Source organism: Pyxicephalus adspersus, chromosome 4, assembly GCF_032062135.1.
Source record: "Pyxicephalus adspersus chromosome 4, UCB_Pads_2.0, whole genome shotgun sequence".
Classification (NCBI taxonomy): domain Eukaryota; kingdom Metazoa; phylum Chordata; class Amphibia; order Anura; family Pyxicephalidae; genus Pyxicephalus; species Pyxicephalus adspersus.
This window is the reverse complement of record NC_092861.1, coordinates 94,199,723-94,223,585: the sequence shown is the minus strand read 5'-3', so window position 1 is coordinate 94,223,585 and position 23,863 is coordinate 94,199,723. Positions and strand designations below refer to the sequence as shown.

Genomic DNA, 23,863 nt, shown 5'->3' with positions numbered 1-23,863 from the left:
TGCAGTCCCTCCCTTTCCAAGTGGTGGACTCTGCACCTTTTAGAGAACTGATGGCATGTGCCGAGCTGGGGTGGAGAGTCCCAAGACATCATTTCTTTGCGAAAAAGGCAGTACTAGCCCTGCACAAATATGTAGAACAGAAGGTGGGCCAGTCCTTGAGCACTGGTCCTGCGACAACGTCCGCCTCTGCCTCCTCATCCTCCACCATGTCCTCAGCCTCCACTGCAGGGACAATTCACAGTGCCCCTCCAGCATACCACATGTGCAGGGCAGGGCGGTGTCACCCTGTTCTGCACCTGGTTTGCCTGGGGGAACGCAGTCACACAGGGAAGTAACTGCTCCATGTGATTCATCAAGAAATCAAACCATGGCTTTCTCCGCGACAACTCAAAATCGGAACCACGGTGACCGACAACGGGAAGAACATTGTGTCTGCGCTGCGTCAAGGAAGGCTGAGCCATGCACCCTGCATGGCACACGTCTTCAATCTGGTTGTCAACCAGTTCCTGAAGTCTTCCACCCATCTGCAAGACATCATAAAAATGGCCAGAAAACTTTGCATGCACTTCAGCCACTCGTGCACCACAAAGTACACCCTCCTTGAGCTGCAGCGGCAGAACGGCATCCACCAACATAGGCTGATATGCAACGTTTCCACCCGCTGGAATTCCACCCTCCATATGTTGGACCGACTATACGAACAGAGAAAGGCCATCAACGAATTCTTGATGATCCAAGCGGATAGGAGTACTCCCATGTGTAACTTTGATGTCAGCCAGTGGCAGCTCATGCGTGACACCTGCCGTTTGCTCAGGACCTTTGAGGAGGCCACGTTATTTGTCAGTCACCAGTACTACGGGATGAACAATGTCATTCCACTGCTTCATGACCTGGAACAGATGCTGGTAAATCTGGCTGGTCAGGGGACTTGAGACATGGCGCCTAGATCTCACAGCTACATGAGCCCTGTGGGGGCTGAACTGGAGGAAGAGGAGGACATTGGAGCAAAGGCAATGTATAGCGAAATGGGCGGTTTTTCTACTCAGGTGACAGGGGAGGAGGAGCAGAAGCAGCCAGAGGAGCAAGAGGGAGACGAGGCAGAGGACCGAGACACACCGTGGCAGTATGCAGTGGGGATGGAAGCAGGGAGTCCCTCCGAATCGCTTGCAGAAATGGCCCGCTGCATGCTCACTTGCTTGCGCAGTGACAGCCGAATTGTCAATATTCGGCAGAGGGATGACTTCTGGCTCTCCACCTTGTTGGACCCTCGCTACCGGTCCAAAATGGGGGCCTTTTTTACACCCGCTGAGAGGGAGGACAAACTGAACTACTACAGAGACATCCTATGTAGTCAGTTGGCCACTGCCTATCTTCGTCATCGCCCATCCTCTCGCAGGTCTGACCGGGGAGGCCTTCTGCACTCACGTTCTACTGCCATAGCTGCTGGAGAGGGGTGGGGTGGCAGGAGCAGTACCAGCTCCATCAGCAGCAGCCTGAGTCTAGAGTCGCTGATGAGCAGCTTTCTTCACCTCCAGACTCTGTCATTGTGCCACTCTGTAGCCTCCTGATACTGCTGCCACCTCCAGACTCTGTCATTGTGCCACTCTGTGGTCTCCGCCTGATGCTGCTGCTGCCGCCACCTCCAGACTCTGTCATTGTGCCATTCTGTAGCCTCTTAAAGCTACCGCCACCTCCAGACTCTGTCATTGTGCCACTCTGTAGCCTGATGATGCTTTCGCCAACTCCACACTCTGTCATTGTGCCACTTTGTGGCTTCCTCATGCTGCTGCCACCTCCACACTCAGTCATTGTGCCACTCTGTGGCCTCCTGATTCTACTGCCACCTCCACACTCTGTCATTGTGCCACGCTGTGGCCTCCGCCTGATGCTGCTGCTGCCGCCACCTCATTCACCCTCTCCACTCTGTCGGGGGGGCTCTACTTGTATAAGGGGTTAATAGAACAGGTTCTGTAGACATCTATGTGGAATCAGCTGACAAGGGTGTAAAAGGAGTGCGCATCTTCTTGACACTAACATGGACCTGTAAGGCTGAGTTCATACTTGAGTCAGTTTGGCCCCGTGACTGCCCAAATAAGTGAAGTGTGCAGTGATTCTAATAGCGACGCCTGTCATCTGCATGTCATACTGACTCACAGTATTATTTCACTACCACAGCAGACTCCCTATGCGTGTTACAAGGCACAGTATTCTACACCACTATCAAGGCTCTCTGCAGCCGTTTTTTAACGCGATTCGCCGCAAATAAACTCGGAGCGAAACAAATCTTTTCGGAAAATTCGACGAACCGGCCGAATGGAATTTTCGAGAAATTCGCTCATCTCTACTATATATATATATATATATATATTATACATGCTACTGTACAGTTATATTACAGGTTTCAGTATTTTTATGCACCCTTGTTTTCACAGATTTTTGTGATTTTTTTATTTAAAGTTGAATATTACATTTATTACATTTAATAAATATTGGACATATTTTGGTGAGTTATAGGCCTACAATGTAAAATAAATTTTCATGCAAAACAATGTACAACTTTTGGCATAAAAATAGACATATTTAGACTGCCAGGGAGGTTAAGTATATTAAGTTGAACATTCTCTGCTAGTCTATAAATAAAAAAGGTAAACAATAAAGTTAAATAATCACTATCACTAATGTGGCAGAGATTTTATGCACAGGCATAATAAGATAGGTGATATATAGTAATTGTTTCTTTGGTAACCTGTCATTTTGTATTTCCTGTATGTACCGTATTTTCCGGTGTATAAGGCGACTGGGCGTATAAGACGACCCCCCCACTCTAACCAATCATTTGGGGGTCGTGTTATATGCCCAGTATTGTACTGTTCCTTCTGCCTGTCAGATCTCACTATTGTGTGAGAACTGAGAGGCAGAAAGAACTGTACACTACTAGTTCTAAGTAATGAATGGGCACGTTCCTTTAATGAATGGGCGTGTTCCAGTGAAGAGCCAATCCAGGCTCTCCACTGGAGAGCCAAGCCAGGCTCACGTCCTGCTTTTCAGCTTACACGAGTCCTGCTGTGAAGCAACGCGAGCCTGCCCAGGAGGACTCGTGTAAGCTGAAAAGCAGGAAGACAGAAGGAGGCAAAGGAGGACTCGCAGGGACGCCAGACCAGAGAGGGGACTCGCGAGGACACCGGGCGCTGCAGGTAAGTACTGGTACCCGGCATACAAGAGGACCCCTGACTTTGTCATAGATTTTTCGGGGTTAAAAAGTCGTCTTGTACGCCGGAAAATACGGTACTTGTTTTTCATATTTCAAACTAAGCAGGAATGCTATTCTTTCCTTAATATGAACATATGTATTAAGCCCTGTATTGCTTGAAATGATCATATTCAACAGTGCAATCTACTTGATGGGTCTATAAACTATGACATACATGTATCCAGGAATGTATACATTTTTGAGAATTTTGTATTTTGCATTTCATTTTTTAACAGTTGCAATTTTCTGAGACATTATTGATGGTCAAACAAGTAAAAATCAAATATGAGCAAGGATTATCATTGTTTACCTGTCTGCTGCATAACCCAGAATCAGAGCCCCAATTAAGAATCCCAAGTTGAGTGAAGACTGTGTCATGTCAAGTTTCCAGGCATCTGAACATACGAGGTTGTACTATTGGAATACAAAGCATATTATTATAAGTTACACCACAATATGCTCACAGACATACATATATTTAAATGTTACATCACAACACAAAATAGTATCAGCAAAAAAAAACAGCTTTTCCAAAAATGATTTAATAATTTTTGATTTTAGGCATTTATATACAGGTATTCACCGGGTTACATACGAGATAGAGACTGTAGGTTTGTTCTTAAGCTGAATTTGTATGTAAGTCGGAACAGGTACATTATTTTATAAAGTGCAATTAGGACAGATGTTTGTCCCAACATATTATTAGGCAGCGTGGTGCCAGTTACTGTATAAAAACCTCACTGTGAGTTAATCACAATCAAAAACAAAAAAAAGAAAAAAAAAACTTTATGGAGCCTTGACATTCATTACCTTCTGCAGCAAGCTGTGCTTTGATATGAAACAACTGCAGAGTTTGTCTTGGTCAACAAAGAGTTACAAGAGTTTGCAGTAGAGCTCAGTCCCAGCTGTGTTTAGCAAACAATTCTCTTCAAGTCATCCAAACCTCCCCCCCCAATCAAGCCTCTGTCCTGCACACGAACAAACAGGGAGGCCCCTTTCATATCTAGGAGTCGTCTGTATGTCTGATGTCCTTAACTCGGGACTACCTGTCAGTTATCCCTGAGTAAACAAAACTATTACATATTCTCATCAAACACTGCCATATCATACTTAAGCTGAACGCTCAGCCAATTTATTTTCCCTTGCAGCTGATCCCTCCCTCTATTTCAAGGAGTAATTGCTAGTTTTGTACAGAGTTTGATGCCTAACTCCCCTTCAACCTAGCTAGAATGGTCCATGGTATGGCAACACTGTCATGGCAGAAGCTGACTTCATCCCTTTCAGTGCAAGAGTAAAAGATAGGGTACGTTTTTCCTAAAAAACATCATCCCCTAGTCAGAACAAGCTATTAACCTTGCATTGAGGAGAACCTAATACAGACTTGATGCAAGGAGGAAAAAAAAGAATTTACCTATTTTAGACCAACTAAACTTAATTAGTCCAACTTTAATTGAATGGTACTACCAGAATCATTGAAGTTACACTAGATTTTAGTGCAGTTCTATGAAGTACTTACCATTCCTCAATAATTCTAGAATTGCACAAAATATTGTGATTATTATTTAGATTAAATGTAAATTAATTCCTCACAGGTAAATGTTTGATTTGAAAGAATTTGTTTTTTTTTTAATTCTTTAGCTTTTCGAGGACCTTAGAATGCTCTTATTATCTTGTTGATACTGTACACATGAATAGCAAAGGCAATACCAGATCTTAGATAGTTTAGGATAGTTTAGGAAAAAAAGCATACTTCATCTGCCTAAAAAGTAAGCATCTAATCTGTAATATTTAAATCTAATTTAATAATTTGAAGTGGTAAAGCGGTGCTTGTTTTTTCACATAATATTGGTACTTAGTTTAGAAGAATTTATATACTATGTCAGTTTTATGTGTGTTTTGTTGAAGTACAGTATAATACATGTATCTGTGGGCACTGTATGATGATATAATTCTTGCCTGATCAAATACTTTGAAAAAATCAACAATTTGTCTATGATGTATATTTATGTTTTCAAATGACTGTATGCCTACAACATGCAGTGATACTTCGGCTAACGAGTGGCCCTGCTACCGAATTTCTTTAACTAACGAATTGTTTTTTTCACTGTTTAAAAGACTCGGCTAACGACTATGGACTAGGCTAACAAATGTCATGGGGGTGTTTCAACATCTTGTAACTCTAATGACCCAGACAAACTCTGTAGTTGTTTCTTTTTGCTTATGAAAGCACTTTTTATAAAATGTATCTTTAAATTGTGGGCAGCATCCAGAACAAATTAAATGATTTTCTAAAGAAACCTATGGGAAATCAGGTTTTGGCTAACAAATTTGATTCCGGAACGAATTATATTTGTTAGCTGAGCTATCACTGTAGACAATGATCACAATGAGGAATCATGAGGGGTTTCCTAAAAGAAAAGTTAAGAAAGGATGATAGACCTCTATAGACTTTTGTATTATTAAAATATTAGGTTTCTTAAGTGTTGAGACTGCTGGAACTCACTTCTACAATCCATTCCCCAACACTAAACTTTACATTATGATGGTTCATTTGGTATAGGGAGGATGACAACTAAGACTATACCACTGGGTTAATATAGAAGTTTGATGCAGAATGATGCTTTACTGGGTTATGTCTGCATACAGTGTTACATGTTCGTAAGTACAATCAAATACAAATGAACATCTTAAGCATCACACTGAAAAAGAATGACTTGCAGTTGAAGCCAACAATATGACACATCACTACTTTAGTACTTTAGTAGCCTAGCCTGTTACACACAGGATACATACTTACACAGAAACCTGTTTTCTTTTGCCAAGGTTTTTAATGCTAGTTGGACATCTGGCTAAGACTTAAACTGGGAATCAAGCCCAGTGTGATCAAGTAGCAGGTGAATTTTTTTGACAAGTGATTGCATAGAAGATTTAACACTGAACAGTGCAGAGTGGAGCTCACACTGATTAAATAAAAGCTGTCATAAAGCTACACTTACATTAAAAAAGAACCAATAATACTTTGGCTTATGCAAGAATCAAAAGAAAAACAAACTAAACTTTGTTTACTTGAAAGTTGTCAATAAGTGCACCTAGAACATTTCAAATTGTATAAACTAGAACCATTATATGGCACACCCACAAATAGTTACATAGTAGGTTAGGTTGAAAAAAGTCCATCAAGTTTAGCCACTAGGAAAATAATCATATCCCAGATATAAAACCTTATAAGACATAGTTGGTCCAGAGGAAGGCAAAAAAAACCCTGGTACAATTTGCTCCAACAGGGGCAAAAATTCCTTCCTGATTCCATGAGGCAATCGAATGTTCCCTGGATCAACAGTCTCTGTTATTTTTACATTAAAGCCTTAATACCCCGGTATATTCTGTGCTTCAAGAAAAACATCCAGCATTTTCCTGAAGCAATCTATAGTAGTTGCTGAAACTACTTCCTGAGGGAGCTGATTCCACATTTTAACAGACCTTACAGTGAAGAATCTCTTCCTTATCCGGAGCTTCTCCAATCCGGCTTTTCCTCCAGACGAAAGAGTGCCCTCTTGTTCTTTGTACAGGTTGTCTATATTCTGCTTGTAGAATATAGACAACCTGTATGAACCTATTTCCATTACATAGTTTGGTGTCATCTGCAAACACAGAAATGGTACTTTTAATACCAAACTCTATATCATTTATAAAGATGTTAAACAGTAAAGGTCCCAACACTGAACCCTGGGGTAGACCACTAATACCCTTAGACCATTCAGAGTATGAATAATATTATGGTCACTGCTAGCCAGATTGTCTTTTATCTGCACAATTTTTTAAGCTCTACATTGTTAGAAAGAACTAGGTCCAGCAGAGTATCATTTCCAGTTGGTGCTTCAATAAACTGTACCATAAAATTATCTTGTATTAAATTCGCAAATTTCCTCATATTTGCTGTTCCTGTAGTGCCATTACTCCAGTCAATGTCAGGGTAGTTGAAATTTCCCATGATTAAAACACTTCTACCTTTTGCTGCTTTTTTTTATCTGTGCTAGTAGTTAATTTTCTATTTCTTCCTTAGCACTGGGGGGCCTAGAGCAGACTCCAATAATTAATTGTGTATTTTTCAACCCCACATTCAACTTCATCCATAATGCCTCAACCTCATCGCTTGTTCCATCTGCAATTTCTTCTTTCACATTCACTTTTAGATCACTTCTCACTTCTCACATACAGACAGACATCACCACCCTTTCGAGCCAGGATTCAGCAATGCCAACTAAGTCAAAATCCTCCTCACTCATTAAGGCTTCCAACACCCCTATCTTGTTTGCTAAACTTCCAGTATTGGTGAACAGGCTCTTTAAACCATTGCTGCATTTACCAGCATTGTTTGCAAAATCCTTTTGTTTTTAAGTCCAACTAGTACTGCACAATCCAATGTTTGTTTGTAACATGGGAAGCTCCTTACAATTATCCATAACCCTCCTCCGATCTATCCCCAATCCACCCTCCACTAGTGTCTGACCCCTGACTAACCTTTCTGCCACCTCATTTAACTGTCCCGCCCCCTCTGTCCTAGTTTAAATATCTTTCCACCATTCCCCTAAATCTTTCCCCTAGCACAGCAGACCCCCTTTCATTTAGGTGCAAACCATCTCTGGCATACAGGTTGTACCCCAATGAAAAGTCAGCCCACTGCTCTCTGAACCCAAACACTTGAACAGCCAGACGCAAGACCATGCGTCTGGCTGTTCAAGCTCACTCTGCCTTTCCTGTGTTGCGCATGGCACAGACAATATTCCAGAGAACATAGCCTTGAAGGTCCTTTTCTTTAACTTGAAACCTAGTTCCCTAAACTGATATTTAAGGATCCTTCATCTTCCATCTATATTGTCATTGTTTCCAACATGGACCAAGACAGCTGGGTCCTGTCCAGCCCCTCAAAGTAATTTGTCCTCTCGGTCCACCACATGCTGAACCCTGGCACCAGGGAGACCGCAAACCATTCAGTTAAAAGGATTTGGGCTACAAACTATTCTATCTGTCCTCCTGATCATAGAATCCCCTATGACTACCAATTGTCTTTTCCTTCCTGTACAATATATATATATATATATATATATATATATATATATATTGTATATATAAACATTAAATAATACTATATATATACACATACATACACATACATATACACTCACACAAAATATTAGAACTTAGGACCTGTAAGAAATTACAGTGGAAGCTACTGGGTCTGAATGACTACAGGAGCAGTGACACAGGCACCTTTTAGAGAGGAGGTGAGATGAGGTGATTTCTTATATATTTTAGCTTAAAAAAAGCTATTTATAAACATTTATGTTTTTCTTAGCATTTACCTTTTTGTCTGCTATCACCTGAGTGTTAATGCTATGTGAAGGGCCTGATCTTGCTCAATGCATATTTACAAGCCAAGAAACAGTATGTCAGGCCAAGGCAGGTGACACGTCAGAGCATTTGGCCCCCTGACAGAAGTTGAAGTGCCAGGCTCAGAAATGGTAAGCAAAGCCAAATAAAGCTAGCCAACTAAGTTGCAAATATTTATCTTTCACAAGAAACAATTATTATAATTAAGACTAAACAGAAGTGTAGTAGATACTTGTGTTTGTTCAAATTTATTACACATTTAATGTATTTTTTTTATTAAAAGTGTGATGGAAAACAATGCACACTAAAATGATGTATTCCATGTGAATCAACATCTCCATCTATATATAATTTTACTATGATGACACACATTACTTTGTAATTCCCAACTGGTCTTCATTTATCTTTCAATTTTATAGGATCCCACGTCAAGGGCAAAAGGCCCCGAAAGTTAGCTTTGCTATAATATGTAAACATTAGGAGTATAAGTCTTTTTCAACATTGAACTTATAATGCACAAGTGCAAAACATGCCCCATCCCTCTTCCATGTTGCTAAATTTCAGAACAGTGTCCATTATTTACTGTTATAGGTTACTATACTATGACCCTTAACATCATGAAGACGTTTTGTTCTAAATTTTTAATATCAAAAAAAGAAGTCTCCTAATTTATAGACCAATCATATGGCGGCCCTCTTTACACCACTCTAAAGCTAGTGAAAGCATGACAGTAGGAGCACAACCAGCAGGAGCGCGGGCAGCTCTACCTACACAGGAGGTGGTGAAAATGGCAGAGCAATATATGTAAGGCTTACACTTCTGCCGTTCCCAGCAGCCCTGGCCCCTGACAGCACACCAGCTTTTTTACACTACTCTGCTTTTCTCAGCTAGTGTGCTGACAGGGGGCAGGGCTGCTGGGAACGGCAGAAGTGTAAGCCTTACATACATACAGCAACATACATGCAGATAATAGCAGCTAGTGGTTAATAGCCTATTAGAACACCCAAGACCATAATAAATGGTTTGGCATCAATTCCTGTATATTCCTTTATAGTTACTAAATAGTTACTAATCTGTAACAGTATTATGATCTGTTACTGCTGGTGAAAGCTACATAAATTGTTAAAGCTGATTTTAAAAAAGTAATCTGAATGCCACTTTACTATATACACACTCATATGCAAAGTCTTCTCAGTCTGTTCTATGTATCAGCTGGAAAGCTTGCATATCAAATCTCACATACTTTAACAGGTGTAGAGGAAAAGCGTCATGGCAGTACTAGCTTACCATTTACTCTGTACTCATATTACTTTTCAGACATGAATGTACGCAATACTAAAGGCACGCCGACTGAGAGTAATGCTCTAGCTGTCTGTGTCTTCAGATTGTGTGTTTAATAATCAAGTGTGAGAATCCCCTTTTATATGCTTTTTGTTTGAGCACAGCAATTATATTGTGTTATGTTCAATGTATTTATGAATTTATGTTCAATGTAAATGTCTGCATAATTCTATATGTTCAATTAATTAAGCTACATGAGTTATTGATTACAGCATTTGTTGATTTTTCTCTTGATAATTCTCACATTAAAAAGTTCCACAATGAAACTAATTTTTTTTAGGTGTACAAATAATGAATACTTAAAAGTCTTAGGGTTTTATTTTTAAAACAGGGAGTCTGCAATTCCCTCAAACATTACCTCGTGGCAAACTTCTAGGTCTATGTGTTTCAATTGCAGATTTTTTTTTGTTTGCACCAAAAATTTTATTTCTCTTTAAATAGACACCTCACAGAACCACAAGTATTGCCATCTACGGGTCAATTGTATTTGAAAAGGAAACAGGTACTAGGAGAGATATGAAGGCTATCTGGCTGTTCCTAGACTGAATAGATTATTAGTTACTGACCCAAAATGAGCATGCACATCTAGGAAGGTCAGAGGAAACTGACCTGCAGACTTGCTCTCTAGTTGTGTGTCTTACCTTGTTACGAAGATAACGCCAAACCCAAGTCTGTATTTACATTCACTGTCCACTTTTTTACAGGTACACCAGTTTAACTGCTCATCAACACAAATATTTAATCAGTAAATCACATGGCAGCAACTCATTGCTTTCTCAAGTAAATCAGCTGAAGGGTAAACTAAGTATCAGAAAGAGGATGTAAGTGCTTGGAACCCTCATCTATTCCAATTAAAGACATTCCAGTTGTTTTATTTTGCATAGGTATTTTCAGGGGTTCTTAAAACTTCTGGCCAAGAAGTGCACTTCCTGCATGTGGACTTTTTAAATGTTTTAAATACATTTGTCAAGTATCAAAAGTCCAAATTATTAATATATCTGAAAAAATTAAGCATCCTGCAAACCATTTTTCCCTTTTGCATATGCTTGAAAACAATACAAAAGATTAGGTAGAGACTTGCTGTCTACAATCGAGTTGGGCTAAAGCCCTTGTTATTTGGGACACCTTAGTTACACTCTACGATTTGTAGTATTTTTTTTTATAATATATTTTTTATTGAGGTTTTCCAGTGATAGACAGATATACATACAAATTCAAACTGTCATAGGCAAACATATAACTTCAAATACAATCAAATTATGAAATCGTATACATTTGGACATAGAAATAAAACACTGTTGACAGGAAAGAAAGCAAAAAAGAGGATTGAACATTAAAAATGAGTCCATATGTATAGGGGGGGTCATTTTCCATTACTCTGTTTAAGTACCAGGTAGTATGACGGAAACAGTTGTATAACTTTATTCTTATGGAGGTATTAAGTGTGTCAATAAAGCTTTCCCAAGTTTCAAAAAAAAAGTTGTGTTTTTCACTCTCTGTGTATAACAGCTTCTGTCCACTCAATTCTGAACAGCTCTTGTATTTTGACCAGAAATAGGCACAAAGTTGGTGGGGTGGAATCCAACTAGCAGTGCAAAATAGTTTTCTTAGCTACTGCTGAAAGTAATATTGCCAGACGTCTTGCCCCTCTAGCAAAACAAATACCCGTACTCTCCACCATTCCAAAAATTGCCCACTCTGTAGTAAGGAGTATAAAACTTAGTAAATTAGTATGAATGTAATTTGCAAAGTGGCCCCAAAAATGTTTTATACTCTGGCATTCCCATAAATTATGGAATAGATTTGCTACTGGGGTATCACATTTAAAACATCTGTCCCCATCAGAAAGTCCCATATAATGGGCCCGTTTAAGGAAATGTAATTTTTGTGAAAAAGACGGAAAAACATTTCTCGATATTGGACTGCTGGTCGCTTTCCATGACACTATATACATTTGTAAAATCTTTGATACTGGTAAATTGGGGAAAAGTTTCTGCCATTTTGCCATGCCGACTTTTGCTGTAGAGTAATCCACCTCCATTCCTAAAAAGTGATATCGTTGGGAAATAGCTTTGGAAGAAGTGGGGGAGCTAGTAGCATAGTATCTAAAGGGTTGTTCCAATCATTTGCTGTCAGTAGCCTAGCCACCCGTGCAGCACTGACTTGTATCTGAATAAGCAAAAAAATACTGTTCGACATAAAAGGGAATCTCCTCCTCAACTCTGGAAAGGAATAAGCCTTATGAGTTTTTGGATAGGGCAATAGTCTGACCGAGGTAAGACCCCTTGCGGCCCAATCAGCAAGCAGAGGAGAGGAAGATCCCGGGGCAAACTCACCATTTCCCTCGAGAGGGAGAAACAAGGAAGAGTGTGCATTAAGCAACCCTGCCTTGCGTAAAATAAGCCACAACTGCCACTGTGAAAATAAAAACCGATTAGGTTGAACCTCCTCAGGTAACAGTTATTTGTGGGTATGCAAAACAGCTAAGGGGTTCCATGGAGAATATAATGAGAAATCCACTTGCAGACTGGTGTAAAATGAAGTGCCATGTATCCAATCCTTTAATATGCGCAATAGCGCAGCTTGGTTGTAGAGGGCCACATCTGGTAAGTTCAGCCCACCATTTTGTGTGGTTTGTTGTGGAATCATACGGCTAGCTACTACATGTTTTCTTTCCCAAATAAATGTTTTAAACAAAAAAATAATTATTTTTAGATCTTGGGGTAATAGAAATATGGGAAGGGCCTTAAACAAAAAAAAAAAAGTAAAAATAAAAGTCTGGGAAAAGAAAACATTTCAATTAGTGCAACTCTACCCATAAATGAGAGAGAGTGAGGGAAATCTTTCATCATTGAGTGGATAGCTTGCTCAAAGTTAAGTGTGTAGATTTTGGCTGGATTTTTCGGGATCAGCACACCGAGGTATCTAAAATAAGATTTAGCCCATTGGAATGGGTAGGACAAATTCCAATTGGGTTTATGTTTTTGAAAAAATTGAAAAAAAAAGAAAAAGTGGAAAAAATGCTACTGATTTGTCAAAATGTACAGTACATCCTGATAACTGACCCTGAGACCCATATTATTATTAAGAGAGTATTTCGGATTTGAGATAAGTAAAACATCTGCAAACCCCATTAATTTGACTTCAGTAGTGCTGAATTTTATCCCCGAAAACCCGGGATCTCCTTCTAATAAATGTAATAGCGGGTTCAAAGCCAGATTAAATAATAGTGGGGACAAGGGGCAACCCTGTCGTGTTCCACTGTGCAATATTATAGGCTGGGAGAGCTGATCGTTTACTTTGATATGTGTAGTGGGATGGCTGTATATAAATTTTGCATAGGTTTGGAATTGAGTCCCAAATTTTCTGTGTGCCAGCAGTGAATGTAAGTAGGGCCAAAGTATTTTATCAAATGCTTTTTCTGCGTCAAGACTTAAGAGTACATGATTTTTGTTATACGGAAGAGTAGTTGCCGTTATGGCTGTTCTGATACCTATGGAAATGTGCTGGTTTCTTATAAAACCTAATTGGTGGTCGGTTAGCAAAGTTGGTAGCATCAGTTGTAATCGATTGGCCATAATTTTAGCCATCACTTTGTAATCTGTATTATAATGCGATGGGTGTATAGGAAGAAAGATACTCAGTATAATTGAACAGTTTTGGAATTAGAGAAGTATGGGCCTGGGTAAAACCAGGGAAAGAAATTAGATTTTCTAAGATACTGTTGTATTTATCTAGCAGCCCAGGAGACATATAAGTATCCATTGGTTTAAAAAATTCAGCCGGTAGACCATCTGGACCCGGCGTTTTCCCCAATGGAAGGGATTTATTAGCTCTGGTCACTTCCTCAATGCATATTGGGGCATTCAACTGTTCTTGCTGTAATGATGATAAGGCTTGTAATTTAGCTGTTTGTAAAAAGGCCTCCACATCAGCCTCTGCACGGGAGGGCACTGAGTAGATTTGTGTGTAATATTTTTCAACAACATCAATCATTTCTGGTTGTGTAAAACATTTAGTTCCCATGGGGTCCCGTAGGGTATGAACAGAGCGTTTCGGTTTTTGGGGTGATGCCAGATTAGCCAGGAGTGAACTGGTTTGTTTACCCATCGATAAAATTTATATATGGTATGTCTAGTTTTAAGAAAGGCTTTAGCATGTAAAAGATTATCTAAAACTATGGCTGCCTGCAGCCAGGCTCGTCCGTTAATGTCAGTAGGATTATGCACATGGTTACGATGTGCTGCTGCCACATTAGCATAAAGGGACTTGCATAGTTTCCTCTCCTCTGCTCGCTGTCCAATAACATAAGAAGAGATCTGACCCCTCATTACAGCCTTTCCAGTTTCCCATAATAAAACTGGGGTGTCCCAGTGTTGAATGTTATCATCTTGAAAGTTAACCCAAGACGTTATCAAGAAGTATTGGAAAGCTGGAGAGAAATACAAACACGTGGGAAAACGCCATCTTGTGGAGCAAAAAAATGGGTTGGACAGTGTTAACTTCACAGAGACATGGGCGTGGTCCAACAAAAATATAGGGTGGTACAATACAGCAGCAATTTTATGAAAGAGAGTGTCTACGGTTAAGAAAAAATCAATCCTAGAAAGGGTTTTATGTACTTTGGACCAGCAGTAATAGTCCCGTTGTGTTGGGTTTCTGGTTCTCCACAGATGCAAGAGTGACAATGAATTTAGAATAGCATGAAAACCTTGCAGGCAGAAGGATGATTGCACCTCTGATCTTTCCACCCCAGGGTCAGGAGCAGTATAAAATCACCTCTAATAACTAAATTGGGGTAATCCCGTGATAAAAGTAATTCAAAACTTTGTAAAAAAAAATTGGGCATTGGGACCATTGGTAGCATAAAGATTGAGAAACGAGTAAATGGTACCCTGAATCAGCACTTTTACCAAAATTTATCTAAATCCTGGATCCTTCTGTCTCCAGTGTATGGTAAGTCAGCAGCTTCCTAAAAATTACAGCCACCCCTGTTTAGTATAGGAAGAAGTAATCACCTCTCCCACCCAAGATCCTGGGAGACAAAAAGTGTCTTTCTGTTTTAAATGCATTTCCTGCAAAAAGGCAACATCCAGATGGAAGGAGCGTAAATGAGAAGTCACTTTACGACACTTAATAGGGTGATAAAGACCTTTTACGTGCCAAGAAATCAGATGAAGTTTCTTTTGAAAAACTGGTGGGGGTCAGATGTAACAACCCGGGGCAGTCATCCCTGGTCAAAAAAGAATCTGGAAACACCCCACGTAAAAAAAAGTGCACATACGTAGTGAGGGAGACTATCCCACCCATTTTGAAAAAACAGAAAATGACCAATACATATAGAATACATAAAATATAGTAAATAATACATATAAGAATTTATATATACATATAGGAAAACAGCCCTGTCTGAAATTGGAGCAAACCTTAAAAAAACGACCATAAAAACATACAAATCTGCTAAATGTATTGTACCGTAAACCACATTTTTTTATGTTATAAGAAAGAGAATATACAAAACCAGGTTCCTGAAAGGTGTGGCACACAGTAATCATGGTTCAGTTCCTTCATCCATGGCGAGTGGTGAAAGTAGTTCCAATGATTGTAACTTTTATCTTGGCTGGGTATAGTAAGCAAAACAAATCTTCTGATCTATCAAATATTTGCAAACTGGCGAGAACGCTCTTGGTTGCTGAGTAACAGCGGCCGAAATATCTTGGAATATGAGAATCTTGTACCCATTGACTTGTAAGGATCCAGCTTTTTTATAAGCAGAGAGAATTTGTTGTTTATCCATGAAATGGAAAAACTTTGCAATCACTGCACAAGGCCTTGTATTAGAAGCATGCTTTTCTGGGCCGATGCGATGAATGCGTTCAATCATACATGAGGAGAGTGGGTCCAGATGGAGTGGACGCATGAGGTCCACTGTGACAAATTTCAGGAGATCCGAGTATTTAAACGATTCCGGTATCTCCAGGAAACGGGGTTAGACCAGCGATTCCAGTTCTCTAGATCCTCATACTTTTCTGTAAGGGATGCAAGTTAAGTTGTTTGCAAAGAGATGGTGGATTGTTGTGATAAGAGTTGATCCTTTTAGTCGCTAACCCTTTGCTCTAGGTCCGCCACTCGAGTTGTATTGCTGGAAATTTGTTGTAGAGCTAAATCGAGGACTGCAGTGAATCACATTTTTTGTCAAAGTATGGTGACAAAAGATTTAAGACCTCCTGAGCTGTGGAGGAGGAGGGGTGTTGTGACCCTGGTAATGCAGGTTTAGCATTAGACATGTCCATTAATGACAAAAATGGATCCTGTCCTGATAGGGAATGTGCAGGTAAATTAGGGGCAGTGTCACGTGCTAGAGAGTGTACTACTCTTTTAGCATTGTTGTGTTTGCCCATAGTGCCAAGGGTAGAACGGGTTATGTACTTGTACATCCCCTAAAATACACAGTACCATAATCTGCCACTTGTTAATGTACAATGCAAGGGAGCAGACAATAGGTAGATGATACTTATGAATGAGATTGAACATTCACTGTAATAAAGAAAAAGCACTGAGTCAAGCCAGTGCAGAACAACACATTAGAATCCCGCACTGAACAAAATGCCAATGATGGAAATTCAAAAATGTTGTCTAGGCGCCAGAAGTACACAGGAGTCATGTTCAATCAACAAGTGTTTGAGGTAGTGAGAAGGAGTAGGGTCTTAGGAAAGATAAACCAATTGCAGTCATGCAGTCAGTACTCACCCCTGTGCTGAAAGTCCCTCAGGGATGTCACCAGACTCCAGGTAGTAGCAAGAAAAAAAGACAAGTGTAGGCAAAAAGAGAGGAGAAGCTGTAAATCCTGTGGCCAATAATCCCCTAAAAGCTGTGACTGGCAGTATTAGCTAGCGCTGTAAAAAACAGAATGAAAAGTGCTCAAGCCACCCGGCCTAGATGGCCACCACTCACTCCCAGCTAATGAAAAGAGCACTGACTCCAGGCTCTGAGATGTAGGTGAGCTCCAGCACAGGGTTCCGCTGATGCTGCGGGAGAAGAGGAACATGCTGGTATCGAGTGAGGTCAAAAATCCTCCGCAGCGGCTCCGTAGCAGGGAGTTTTCAGTGAGGCACGTCGGAGCTCTGGTAAAATGCGGGCTCTGTCATTGGCTCCGCCCCCAGAAGTCATCATTTGTATTGTTTTTATTAATATTATTAGCCAGCAAGGCTTTATAAAGTCCATTGTCATTTACAAAGGTAATTAGCTTAATATACCTTTGTATCTTTATGTCTTTTTTTTTATACTTTTTTATTAAGACACAAAAGGTTTGGACAATCAATGCAAAATATCAGTATACAATGTGTACATAAACATAACAAGAAATAATAGATCAAAATACACAAACAATACATAGCCCAGAGATAAACCATAGTATTGCCTAAACCTCTGCATCCCAGTTTCATTTAAACTCTAAGAAGAAAGATATGGAAAAAAAAGGGAAGGAAAGAGAAAAAGAAAACAGAAGAATCAGGGGAGAAGGAGGGGGAGGAGGTTAAAAAAAAGGAAGGGGAGGGGAGAGAAGAACCTAAACAAGCCTGTCATGCTATGTTCAACTGACCCAAACACTGAATCTATGGTAGCGAGTCAGGTGTTGTCAGTGCTGGAGCATCCTGTGAGTGTTGCATAAGAACAAAATAATCTGTTGAGGTAGTAAACTGTATCCAGTAAAACCAAGTCTGTGTAAATTTGTTGACTTTGTTTGTGTCTGCACATATCATGTCTTCCATATGATAGATATCAGCCACTCTCACCCATTGGCTGAATGTTGGAGGTTGGTCACTCTTCCAACAAGCCAGTATATACGCTTTAGCAGCCATCAAGAGGTGTCGCAATAAAGATTGCATATAAACTGTAAATAAGAGAGTTGTATATGGCGCCACATGCCGAAAGACGGTAAGTCCTTATCCAATTGCAGGGTTGATAAAGCAGCCCATCTCAGAGGAAATGCAGTGCCCTATAAACACCCTGTTGTTGCCAATTGCAGAAAACTGGGCCCAACACACCGGATGGAAAGTCCGGGTTCCCCAAGATAAGGGAAAAAGGAAATGGGTAAGCAGTTACATTTTGCGATGTAAAATACTTGTATACCATCTTTAAGGTTGATCCAATCAAGGGGTGCTTAAGCATCTTACTCTTGACAGGTTCAGGAGGCCAAGCCAGAGCATTAATCAAATCAGTTGGTAAAAGTGTATCTTTCACTCAAATCCATAGTTTAGAACCGCCATTAGTACACCAGTTTAGTAATCTAGCAAGATGCACAACCTGGTGCTACAGCAAAGGATCCGGGAACACCATTCCCCCACCCATCTTGGGAAGTCTTAGAATTTTTACACCAAGCCATGGCTTACTTGAATGCCAGATAAACTTGCATTTGCAGGCTATGCAACTGACACAGCTCAAGTCCCAGTTGAAAACAATTTTTGATGACAAAGCTAAATACACCATCTCCCAGGTGGCTAAACAGTTTTATGAATGGGGTAACAAACCGGTCAAATTGTTGGTGAATGGCAAATATGAAAGTGGCCTCATATGTACCTAAAATTAAAAATAGATCGGGGTCTCTGGTGCATCCACCACATGAAATGGCATCCGTTTTCAGAGATTTTCTGAAATCTCTACAAAGATCTCTATAAAGTACCTAATGAGAAATCCCCTAATCAATTGCTTGCTTGAAAAGAAAAAATAAATTTCCACCTTGAGAGAGCGCAATTATCCAAAGTGTCCCCTGAGTGAACTAGGTAATGCCATTAGCTCCTCTCCTTCCGGTAAAACTCCAGTGCCTGATGGCTTTTCCCTAAAATATTATAAGCAATATCAGGGTATACTCCTCCCTAACCTTTGTAAGTATGTTAATGCTCTTACAGAAGGGGGCTCTCTGTGTGAGGATACTTGAAGGGCTCAAATTGCTGTGCTACTCAAACCTGGTAAGGACCCTACTGTCTCCTCAAGTTTCCGTTCCATCTCCTTACTCAATGTTGACGTAAAGCTTTATGCGAAGGTTCTGTCCATGACATTGCAGGCCATTGTACCTTAATGGGTCCATCCTGACCAAACAAGATTTATTACTGGTAGGGAGGCTGGAGATAATTCTACGAGGGTCCTTTATTTGATATATCATGTTGGCAAACACAGCCAGCCTACGGATGCTGAAAAAGCGTTTGATTGGGTGGGCTGGCTGTACTTATCTATGACTTTGGGTCACTTGGGACTTGGCCCCAAGATGCTCTAGTGGATCATGTCCCTTTATTGTGTGTCAATGGCACGCTGTCGCCTCCCTTTCTGCTTTACAATGGTACCAGATAGGGGTTCCCTCTGTCCCCCGGTATTTGCTTTGTCATTGGAACCCTTCTAGAACACGGTACGTCTAAACTCTAGTGTATATGGAATAAAAATCGGTTAGACCGAACACAAATTGACAGCAACCCAGTATTCCCATTCCTAATTTTTTTGTAGAATTCAAGGTATTTGGTTATCTCACTAATTTTAGGATTAAATAAATCTGAAATTTTGAATGTGATTGTCCCAGGTCGGGTGGCACAGGTTTTAAAAGATTTTCCCCTTCGCATGGCGTAAAAAGGTCTTGACATATTTAGGTATTGAGATCACAACCTCCCTGACTGGGTTGGATTCGGGGAACATTGTCCCATTACTTAACCCCCCTAGTGTTCTAGATGAGGGAAAAGCGGTATTCTGGCATGACTGTGCCAAAGAATGGAGTGGCACTTTGTTGTTGTCCAGCGTACCTGCATAAAACAAAATAAAAAAGGTATTTTAGGATATGTTCTTTTATAGTGTGAAGGTTGCAAGTAATATGTTAGCAAACACAGAGCAGCATACATGTTTGCATAAAAAAAAAAAAAAATAGCAAAAAATTTCGAAAAGCTAATACAGAGCAGCACACGTTGGCATAAATAAATTTTAAAAAGTTAGCAAACACAAAGCAGCATACATTTTTGCAAAAAAAAAAAAAAAAAATTAGCAAAAAATTTCAAAACATTAGCAAACACAAAGCAGCATGTTTGCATAAAAAAAAAATTTCACAAAGTTAGCAAACACAAGTGCGGCTTACCTGTTTGTCTCCACAACAATTTTTTCGATAACTTCATCCGTCAAAAACAACTTCAGGTATGCCAGGGGGTCGTCGCATTCAGCCTCAATTTTCATCCTAGGTGCGCCGGTAAATAGAAATTCTGGCGATGCTACCTGGTCCGCATAAAGGTCAATAGAGCACCATGTGCGCACAGCACTGTCCTCAGGTTCAGAATCGTCGCTCAGTTCACTTTCGCTGTCTGATGACAAATTTCCTGGTGAATCACTATCGCTCGATTCCACAAGGGACTCCGGATCGCTATTGCTGCTTTCAAATTCCACTAAAACAGTGCTTGCTCCGGCGAGATGCCTTTTGGATGCCATGTGGTCTCCAGCAATCAGTCAGGAACAATCAAGGTCAAAGACAAAGTGATGAAATGATACATTCAGGAAGTGATTTATAAGTCATCAAAAGGTCAGGGCTTATAGTGGGCAAAATGTAAATCAGGGCACTGGGCAATGATGCTTGGTGCACTAAAATGTGTTTTTGTAATTTTATTATATGTTTTTATGTTTATTTTACTGTAAAAAATATGGGTGATATGATGGGGATGTCCCCTCCCTGCTCACTCCCCTAGATCCACCAACGATGCTGCTCGCATCACCCAGAGGATGCGAGCGCCACATTCCCTGGGTGATGTGAGCAGCTATAGTAAATTCCGGGGGTGATGCCAGCGGGAAATCGCCACTGGCATCGTCCTCAGAATTTACTATTGCTGATCGCATCACCAGTTAGATGTGATGCACCATGCAGAAATCATGCACGGTGCATCGCATCTAACTGCGGATGCGAGCAACGGCGTTGGCCGCAACCCGGGCAGCAATTAGAAGCAGATTACTCGGTAATCTGCTTTTAAATTTACCGCCAGGCCACACCCCCCGATGGACAGGCACTCCAGCATCACAGCGTTTTTTCCACTGCGAGTCACACTCGGGATTACCGCTAATGCCATCAGAAGAGATATTCAAAGATGGAAGTAACTCTGTCTCTCATAGATAGGAAGGGTTAATGTGCTAAAAATGAATGTCATGTTTCAAATGCTCCCTAAAGAGCTCCCTCCTTCATTTTTAAATGCCTCAATAGCCTGGTAGCCTCATTCATTTGGCATCCCTTGAAAGCCAGAATCTCCCTTAAAACGCCCTTTCAACTTAGAAGGTCATTTTGCCCTTTCAAACTAATGGAGGCCTGGGGCTGCCTGACTTTAAACTATATTATTATTATTATTATTATTATTACTAAACAGGATTTATATGGCACCAACATATTACGCAGCGCTGTACATTAAATATTAAAAAGCTTCCTTGTTAAATGGGGTCCTTAATTGGAAATTTGATGGTCACAATAAGGGATGGGTTAACTTAGAGTCTGATCTCTGCAATGCAAACCTAAGCACTATTGTTTGGTTGCCGAAACAATATAGGGAATTAGGCCCAAATACTTCCCCCCTCACTATGGCTACACTTCGGTGCTGAGATACCTTACATAGACAGCAGGGATGGATGTATAATTCCCCCTTGCTCCCTATTACTGGTCACTCCTACTTTATTCCGGGGTTTCAATCCAATGATTTTTTCGGTCAACAGCCAGGCTCTACACTGCTGCTTCTGTTATCGGGAGACTCTGTACGTTCCTTGGCGCAGCTTGTGCCAGCAAAAGCACATAGGCCGATACACACTTGGCAGCACTTACAATTGAGTCATTTTGTGCACTCTCTTCCTCGCCCCATACGTGCAAAACCGAATTTCACACATCTGGAGACTATGTTAAGTGGTGATAATAGGCCGCCTCATACTGTCTCATTGCTCTACCAGTTTATGATTGCCCTTAATGGCCCAGGGTTCCCTGACTATTTAGCCAAAAGGGAAACAGAATTACGCAATACTGTATCGGAAGCCCAAACGGAGACCATCCTCCATCCGGCGCTTAAGACATCCATAAGTGCCAAAATTCAGGAGTGCAATTTTAAACTGCTGTCTAGATGGTACTACGCACCAACACACTTACATTGCATATCCTCTCAAGAAACTCGTTTATGCTGGAGAGGATTTGGTATGCCTGGTATGCTATCCCATGTTTAGTGGCAGTGTCCAATAATTGAAAGTTACTAGAGAAAGGTTTTATGAATCTCGGGGGCTTCTATAGCGTTTTCCCCCTGGTGCATGCTTTTTCATTGCACCGACTTTCCCCTGGGCAGGGCAGATATAAACTTTCGCTGGTTCCCTTCCTACTTAACGCAGCAAAAGCACAGATACCATGATTTTGGAAGAATCCCAGGGAACCCCGATTGAAGGGCTGGTTGCAACTGGTAGAGGAAATCTGTAAAATGGAGGGCTACTATGATTTCCGGGATATGCCTTCTCGGTTCACCGCCACATGGGTTCCTTGGATTCTCTTTAAGGACGGCGCCCACTATCTGGAAATAGTCTCTTCAGAATAGAAGGTGAAGATGCCTTTTTTTGGCTTTTTTTGAGGTATGATTAGATGGAAGCTGTGTTTTTCAAGTCTCTTTACACTGGTGTAGGATGTTATGGATGTGTCTGTGGAATAATGTTGTGTAAGGTTTCACCTCTGTAGTATTTCTGATGCTTTATAACTGAAAGTAGATACTTTGTTGGGTATCAAAGGTAAATGGCATTTTACTCTTAAGCTGTGCGCACACAAGCAATTCTTGTCGTTGGAAAGGATCTTTTATGATCCTTTCCAACGATAAGAACCGCACGATGCATGAACAAGTGCTGTACATACAGCACTGTTCTGCTCTATGCAGAGGGAAGGAGAAGAGCGGCACCCTGCGGCACTCTCTCCCCCTTCCCTTGCATTAGGATCGCTCGTCATTCATCGTCCGACGATCCCCTGGGTCGGATTCAAGGGCAATAAAAGACACAGGCTGGACACACGCCAGATTCTCGACAATTATCCGCCCTGAGCCGATTATCGGGCGAGAAAAAATTTGACGTGTGTACGTAGCTTTACTCTTGTTGTGTTTTTATTTTCTGTTTTGTTATTTATGATTTGCACTTCTTTCCCCGGTGTATGCTATCCTGCCTTGGTTCTCCCTTCCCCCTTCTTCCCTATATCACTTTACGAACAACTCTTGTGTTCTTTCTGGGATCCCCCTCCTTTTTCTCTCTTCCCTTTTTTTTTACTTTTCTTGATTATTGCACTATTCTAGTATAAGCATGATTGCTGATCCTGATACCAGTCTGCCTTAAACACTGATAAGTGTATATCACTTATTGTTTAACTGGATTTTGAAAATTAGCACTACAATAGTATAAAATGGATATGGAAGACTTAGTGTTCTCTCCTAAATGTTATGATCTATTATCTGGACATTGTTGTTAACCTCCCTAGCGGTAACTTGAGAGTGACTCGGGGTAGAAAAAAGTTGCTACAAGTGGTAACCCCGAGTCACTCTCGGGGTTGGAACACCTAGGGAAGGTTAGTAAATAGAGCGCTTACCTGATCCGCGGGGGTCCTGTCTTCTTTCTTCTTTCTGCTTCTGCATCTGATGAGTCACCGGGGGGGGTTCCTGGTGACGTCGGTGCGTGTGTACGTCCCGGCCGGGCATGGCGGGAAATTCAAAATCCATTTGTATTGCATTCAATACAAAATAACTTTACATTAGATTTTTATGTGTAAAAGCAGTACATTGTTTTCAAGAACATTTATTTTACAGTATATATAATAGTATGAGTATAATGTGTATTTTTTTTTTAATTAAATTTTTTTTTTTAAATATATAGATT

General features: G+C 40.6%; 1 protein-coding gene across 2 annotated transcripts in view; it reads right to left on the bottom strand.

Moving 5' to 3' along the window:
* The window catches only part of SLC22A3 (solute carrier family 22 member 3), a 118,272-nt gene that overhangs the window by 54,723 nt on the left and 39,686 nt on the right, over positions 1–23,863 (bottom strand). For both annotated transcript variants that reach the window (XM_072409046.1, XM_072409047.1), the window contains exon 2: positions 3,561–3,664. In XM_072409046.1, coding sequence (XP_072265147.1) covers positions 3,561–3,664 — 104 coding nt within the window. The remainder of the gene's footprint in view (positions 1–3,560; positions 3,665–23,863) is intronic.